The sequence below is a fragment of the Bufo bufo genome, chromosome 11, assembly GCF_905171765.1.
Source record: "Bufo bufo chromosome 11, aBufBuf1.1, whole genome shotgun sequence".
In the NCBI taxonomy this organism is placed as follows: domain Eukaryota; kingdom Metazoa; phylum Chordata; class Amphibia; order Anura; family Bufonidae; genus Bufo; species Bufo bufo.
The window spans coordinates 53,918,945-53,926,094 of NC_053399.1; the positions used below are offsets into that span (position 1 = coordinate 53,918,945).

Genomic DNA, 7,150 nt, shown 5'->3' on the forward strand with positions numbered 1-7,150 from the left:
GGATTAAATCGGCCACAGCAGCCGTCTTTTATTAAATAATATAAATAACATGAATAAACATAACACTTGATATAACAATGACATATATATATAAATATATACATGTCTAACTGACGAGGGAGGTCCTAGAAGCCGCCTAACTGCACCTTAAACGACCACAAACCACCACGGCAATTCCATCTTGCCCCCAGCCGCGTACCACAAGCTCGGGGACACCAACTGACGGACGCCATACCAAGCCAACCAGGTGCCCCAACTCTGAGAGTCCAGCCCCACCATTGAGGCCCTCTCATTCACCGTTACCATCCAGTAGCCCCAGCTTCTATGACCTCCCCCCGCCAACAACGCGCAGCTTGACAGCCCTTAAGCTCGCGCGTTCCGCCACACCCGGAGGGCTGTTTCAATACCTCCCTGCAAGTCCAGTGACCACAAATCAATGCCCACCGCATTGAGGTGGACTCCATCCTGTCTCCAAAAGCCTCCTGTTCCTGCTTCCAACTCGGGGTGCCTCACCACCACCGCCCCATGTTTGGCACAGAACCGCCCAATCACCCTGTTCAGCTTAATCCTAGCCTTATTCAGCCTTTCAACCGATCTCGCCTCCCTCCAGACCTTCCTGGGGACAATATCCGACCACACAGTGACAACTGACGGGAAGAGGGACCACAAACGCAAAAAATCAAAACGTATATCCCTGATCAACTCTCTGCAAGGTCGGACCCCTAGGTCATTTCCCCCAACATGCAACACCAAGATATCTGGGACTCTATCTAACCTGGCTTGCCGATGAACCTCCTGCAAAACACTACCCCACACCATACCTCTGCGTCCGATCCATCTTACTATGGCTGTCCCCCGATCAAACCCCAGCTGCCGCCCATTCTGCCGAACATCCGCTCGTAATGCCCCCCAGAACACGAACGAATGGCCCAGGATCCAAACTAATAACGGGGCATCACCTGAAAAAAGAACGAGACAAACATGGTTAGACACAGCCTTAAACTGCCCCTAAACGCACATACAGCCGAAAACGCTCCGACTCCCACCTCCCAATACGCTTAATCACTTCATCTCGCACCCCCAAGCGAGCAGCCTCCGTGGCAGCACCTATCCTGAAGGAATGACCCGTAAACTTGCCAGAGTCCATTCCTAGATTACGCAAACATTTCTTGAATACCGCTATAAATTGAAATCGCGATAAAAAGGAGCCATCCTCATGTCTGAGAATCGGGCCTGCCGCGACCCCTGCCCTTCCTTGAAAATCACGCAAACACCGTACTGGACACACTAGACATCCCGGCACCTCAAACAATGAGACTAAATGACCCCTCCCCTCCTGATCCGTCTTTGAAAATCTCAGATAAATCAGCACCCTGTCGTCATATAACGTTACATCCTCACTCCTCAGACCCCCTTCCCGCTGCACACTTGCACACACTAACTCCCCTAAACGAAAGGCTCCGAAAAAAGCCAGAGCAAAGGCTAGTCTAAATAAGCTCACCTCCCAAGCCGAGCGACACACTCCAGCTACCTGCTCCCCTAACTGTAACAATAACGAAAAGGACACCGGTAGGCGGGAATCTTTGACACGCTGAAACCTTCTATAACCCTTCAAAATTTGTCGGACCAAAAAGGACTTAGTAATGTCCGGGGAATTCCGCAACTTGAATCCGAAAGCCAAGCCCGCCATGCAACCATTGATCTTGGCAACCGACCAACCTTGATCCTTCACGTGGCCAATGAACAGTAACAACGGAATTTCCCCGTCCAGTACCTCGACCCCTAGGTCATTACACCACTGCTGCCACCTACTCCAAGCCCTATCGTACATCCTCCACGTGCCTTCACTCAATGATGCCTGCAACAGACAAGCTACGGTACCTCCAGGATCTCCCACAACGACTCTGGACACACCAATCCGACCTGACTCGCCTCCGGGGCCAGCTGGCGAAACCGCTCCCACTGAAAACGAGAAAGTGCGTCAGCTATACAGTTAGAGGAACCAGGCACATGCACCGCAAACACCCAAGCATTAAGGGACAAGCACCGGAGAACCAACTGCTGCAATAGGCAAATAACTGGGGGGGAAGAAGCCGTTACACTGTTGATGGCTTGCACAACTCCCAAGTTGTCACAATGGAAACGAACCTTCTTGTGCCGAAACTTCTCCCCCCAGAGCGTGACTGCCAACACAATGGGGAAGAGTTCCAACAATGCCACGTTTTTTACCCACCCTTTTCGTACCCAGGACTCAGGCCACCGACCCGCACACCACTGCCCTTCACAGTACGCCCCAAAACCCGCTCCACCCGCAGCATCCGTAAACAATTCGAAATCAAACGCATCAACCACCCCCCCCATAACTAATGCTCTGCCATTAAACTGTTTTAAAAAGGAATCCCAAACTTTCAAATCCCCTTTCAACTCACTGCCTAGTCTAATAAAATGGTGGGGAGACACCACCCCTCCTGTCGCCGAAGCCAACCTCCTACTAAAAATGCGGCCCATAGGTAGGATTCTGCATGCAAAATTTAATTTGCCCAACAAAGACTGCAGGTCCCGCAGACGAATCTTTTTTGCTGTCAATGCCGCCGCCACCTCTGTTCTTAAATCTGACACTTTGTCTACTGGTAGCCTACACTCCATCCGCTGTGTATCTATGACAATACCCAAAAAGCTTAGCTCAGTAGCCGGCCCCACCGTTTTGTCCACCGCTAACGGGACTCCAAAACACTCAAAAACAGACTGTAATGTGGATAACAACAACGAACAAACCCTAGATCCCCCCGGCCCCAAACACAGGAAATCATCCAAATAATGAATGACAGAGTGACAACCTGATTCCTGAACCACCACCCACTCCAGAAAAGAACTAAAACGCTCAAAATATGCACACGATATTGAACAGCCCATTGGCAAACACCTATCCACAAAATATGCGCCATTCCAAAAACAACCCAGTAAATACAAACTATCCGGGTGAACTGGCAACAACCGAAATGCCGCTTCAATGTCACATTTTGCCAACAGGGTACCCGGACCCAGCTTCCTTACCCATTCCACAGCCGCATCAAAGGAAGCATAAACCACAGAACAAAGTTCCGGGTCAATGCCCTCATTGACCGACGCACCCTTAGGGAATGATAAATGGTGGATGAGCCTAAATTTATTAGGCTCCTTCTTAGGGATCAAACCCAAAGGGGAAACTCGCAAGTTACTGATGGGTGATGTAACAAACGGACCATCCATCCTCCCTAGGGAAACCTCTTTAGCTAACTTTCCTGTCACTATGTCCGGGAACTGCAATGCCGAGCGCAAATTCTTCCGCTTCTCTAAGACTGGTAACGGGTGTGAAGGTATATGAAAACCGAACTTAAACCCTGAATACAAAAATTCAGCTAACTCCTGGTTCGGATATCTATTTAGATGCCCCACCATCCTTTCCACTCGCACTGGGGTCTGCCCCTTTTGCAAAACTATCCCCCCCCCTTTGTCTACCCCCTCTAAAACATCTGCTAGCCCCATGGCCCCCGCCACACACGGAACATTCATGCCTAAATTTGCATTTTTGGCCGAATTTGCAACTTCCCTCATTGAAAAGGAAGCAGTATCCTCTTCCAACTGGGGGCGTCCCTGTACCTTGCTGTACCCCAACCCCTGACTCACTCCGAAAGGACTGACCACTCCTACCTGGCGCTGTCACCCTCATCCATAACGCAATGTCCTTATGGTCCCATCTCATATTAGGACGGACTGCTTTCCTCTGACGAAACTGCTCGTCATACCGTAACCACCCGGAACCCCCATACACTCTATAGGCTTCCCCAATAGCATCCAGATAGCAAAATAAAGGGGAACAGCATTCCGGACTCTTCTCCCCAATCACACTTGCCAAAATAGCAAAGGCCTGTAGCCAATTACTAAATGACCTAGGGATAAGGCGATAGCGACGCTTATCATCATCCTCCTTTCTTACTCCGTCCTTTTTTACCACATCAAGGTTGAACCGCTCCAACGGAAGCAGCGAAAAAATTTCTATATACTCTCCCTTCCAAATTTTCTCACGCACCTCCGTTTTCAAATGCGCTCCCAGGGGACCCTCAAAGCAAACATACACCTCCCCTTTTGCGGCGTCATCTAATCTGGGCCTATCCTCCTCACCTCCCGCCTGCGTCTGCACTGACACTGATTCGGCTACACCTGTGCTATTGGCCACTGCTACATTACTATTGTTAGCGGTCGCCGGTACATTGCTATTTTCTGCCCCCAACCCCCACGCTGCTAAGGGGGTAGCCCCCATTGCCCCCCTATCCTGACTAACCCCAGCTAAACCACACAGCAAGCGCCCCAAACCACCGATAAAAGCACTATTGCTCCCCCCCGCCCCAGGCGCCACATTAAATATAGATAACAGTGTTCCCAGTGATGTCTCACCTAACTGCCCGGGTGCTGTGAACCCGGCAGCCGCAGGTCCTGATTCCTGACGGACGACTCCTGGATCCACGACGTTCCTTTGATGGGTACTTGCGCTGTTCGACGGCAGCACCCCAGGCGGATCACTGCTGGGTGCGTTAGGAATGGCTCTGGGACGCACTCTGTCTTCCACGGTGTCAGGACCAGTAGCAAACTGTCCGCCCTCAGGAAATGGCCTGCGCAACTCCCTGTCCTCCATATAAGCATCTGCACGCCTGTCTTCATGCCCAAGAGGCCTGCTCTGGGGCGGGGAGCCGTCCAGAACAGCCTCGTCCTCCTCCTCTGTAAGAAGCGCATCATGGCAAGGCCTGCGCCCGTCCCTGGCACCTACAGGCGCAGCCTCGTGTGCCACTGAAAGGGGCTCATCCTGTAAGGGCCTGCGCCGGGCCGCCCTGGCCGACCGCGCAGCCCCGCTGCTGCCTCTGCTGCCACTACCTCTCCCACGCTGAGCAGGCCTCCGACTCCTGGGGACAGGAGGGGATCCTGCAGAACCAGGTCCTGACTCCCCTGTTGCTGCCGCGATGGGCTGAGGGGAAGGCCCCACAGCCTCTGGAGGGTCCCGCCGGACATATGGATTCCTCCCACGCCGGGAGGTCGCAGTAGCCTTAGAATGCTCCCGGCGTGGAGGGTCCCTTGTGGGGCTCCTGACACGGCGCCGGACCCGGGGGGGTAAATCAGGGCTCAGGCGCGCCGGCGGCCGTACCCGCCGCGGCCGTGTAGCTGCTGGAGTAGGGCTAGACGTACCCACCTCCGCCCCCCCTAGCAATGCGGTCACCTGCTGCTCCAGCCAGTCGCTGCCCCTGGTGTCCGCCGCTTCCCTCAAGCGCCGCAGCATCACCTCCACTGCTTCTGCCATTGCTGAATCCGATGCTGCAGTTCAGAAGATGTTGGCTCTCTGCCAGATGCTGGCTCTCTGCTCCTAAAATGGCGGGCGCTGACCTGCCTCACCACTACTTCAGCCTGCCGCTCCCCGCCCCTTTCTAGCTCCTCCCCCCTTTTCCTGCACTCATCCACTTAACCCTTACCTTCCCTGACCCTTGCTCACAAAACCCCTCATGCCGGCCTCCCCTGAAGCGTGCCGCTTCGTCCGGCCTCACTTTTCTGGGCATACTCAAACCAGGAAAGAGTCCTCTCTGGGCAGTCATCATATGAAGTGTTGAAAAAGAGGGAAGATAGGATGAATCAATCATTACATAATAGAGTATGAGATGTAAGGCAGCTATCCTGTAAGTCAATGTTCAACCCTTTAAATAGACCTTGAAACATGACTCATATATTAAATAATCCAGCACCTCACCTGCAGACCGCTGTTTCAGGGCAATTGCCCCTCATCAGTGCAGAGCAGAGAGTACTGGCTTAACTGGGTGAGAGGCCTAAGGCTACTTTCACACCAGCATTTTTGTTGGATCTGTCATGGATCAGCCAAAACGGTTCCGCCATGATATAATACAACCGTCTGCATCCGTTATGAATGGATCCGGGTTGTATTATCTTTAAAATAGCAATGACGGATCCGTCATGAACACCATTGAAAGTCAATGGGGGGCGAATGAGTTTTCTATTGTGTCCGAGAAAACGGATCTGTCCCCATTGACTTACATTGTGAGTCATGACGGATACGTCTTGCTCCGCAACACATCGCAAACAGAAAAACGCTGCTTGCAGCGTTATTCTGTCCGCGATGGGAACGCAACCAAATGGAAAGGAATGCATTATGGTGCATTCCGTTTAGTTCAGTTTTGTCCCCTTTGACAATGACTGGGGACAAAATGGAAGCATTTCCCCCCCTCTATTGAGATCCTATGACTGATATCAATAGCAGAAATGGAAAGTGAAGATGTGAAAGTAGCCTAAGTCAGGATTTGGGGGGGGTACTATCTCTCCTTGGGGAGAGAGCGCCTTAATCAGTGTTAGGACACTTATAGGCCATAAATGCTCCTCTGGAATTCTGGGAAGAAGGGGATGGCTCTTGCCTCTCACCCAGATAAGCCAGTAATCTCTGGCCTATTTATTTAAGGGTTGAACATTGACTTATAGGATAGCTGCCTTACATCTGGTGGCATTAGAGGCAGAGCTTGTTAAGAGCTCATTTGCATCCCTTTCTTCCCAGAATTCCAGAGCAGCATGTGTAGTGTCCTACTACGTAAGGGTGGGCACTACTAAGGGTCATGTTGCCCCACCTCCTGTGGGAAATTGCTATTGTATTTTATTTTGCATTGTAATGTATAATTTCATGATTATCTCCTGTACCAGGCCTGCTAGGGGTGTAGTTTCTCCTCCTAAGCTGTAGAGGGAGCTAGGGAACCCCCTAATATATATAGTTAGGCCCAGACAGGAAAGGGTAGTTCAGTCCAGTCCAGGAGGCTAAGTAGCTCAGTCTAGCCTGCCTGAGGTTCCTGAGTAAGCAAAGCTCAGAAGTTAACCTAGGAGAAGAAGTTGCCTCCTGAAGACATCTAGCACCTTGAAAAGTACAGTGCAGAGCCACTTTTATCCAGCTAAGTAGAAAGCTGAAGGGCAGAAGGATATTTACAGCAAGAAGATTTACACCAGAGGAAGTTTTCCCTACCCAAGGATAAAGCCAGCTATAGGGCATACGGCCCTTGGAGAAAGCCAGACAGGATCTGAGGAAAATACAGCCTGATCTGTAAGTGTTATTCCCTCTGAGTATCTTGCAAAG

At 51.5% G+C, this 7,150-nt stretch overlaps 1 protein-coding gene across 1 annotated transcript; it reads right to left on the bottom strand.

Moving 5' to 3' along the window:
- Positions 1-231: 231 nt before the first annotated feature.
- LOC120982047 lies at positions 232-4,352 on the bottom strand. The gene is made up of 2 exons (XM_040411924.1): positions 1,882-4,352; positions 232-959 (listed from the first exon to the last, which is right to left on the bottom strand). Exons 1-2 carry the CDS (start codon positions 3,592-3,594, stop codon positions 942-944), a joined length of 1,731 nt encoding a protein of 576 aa, XP_040267858.1. The 5' UTR covers positions 3,595-4,352; the 3' UTR covers positions 232-941.
- Positions 4,353-7,150: the final 2,798 nt, after the last annotated feature.

Bases quoted from the DNA above. Each gene is read 5' to 3' on its own strand.
- LOC120982047 (XM_040411924.1), bottom strand. From the start codon at position 3,594: ATGAGGGAAGTTGCAAATTCGGCCAAAAATGCAAATTTAGGCATGAAT.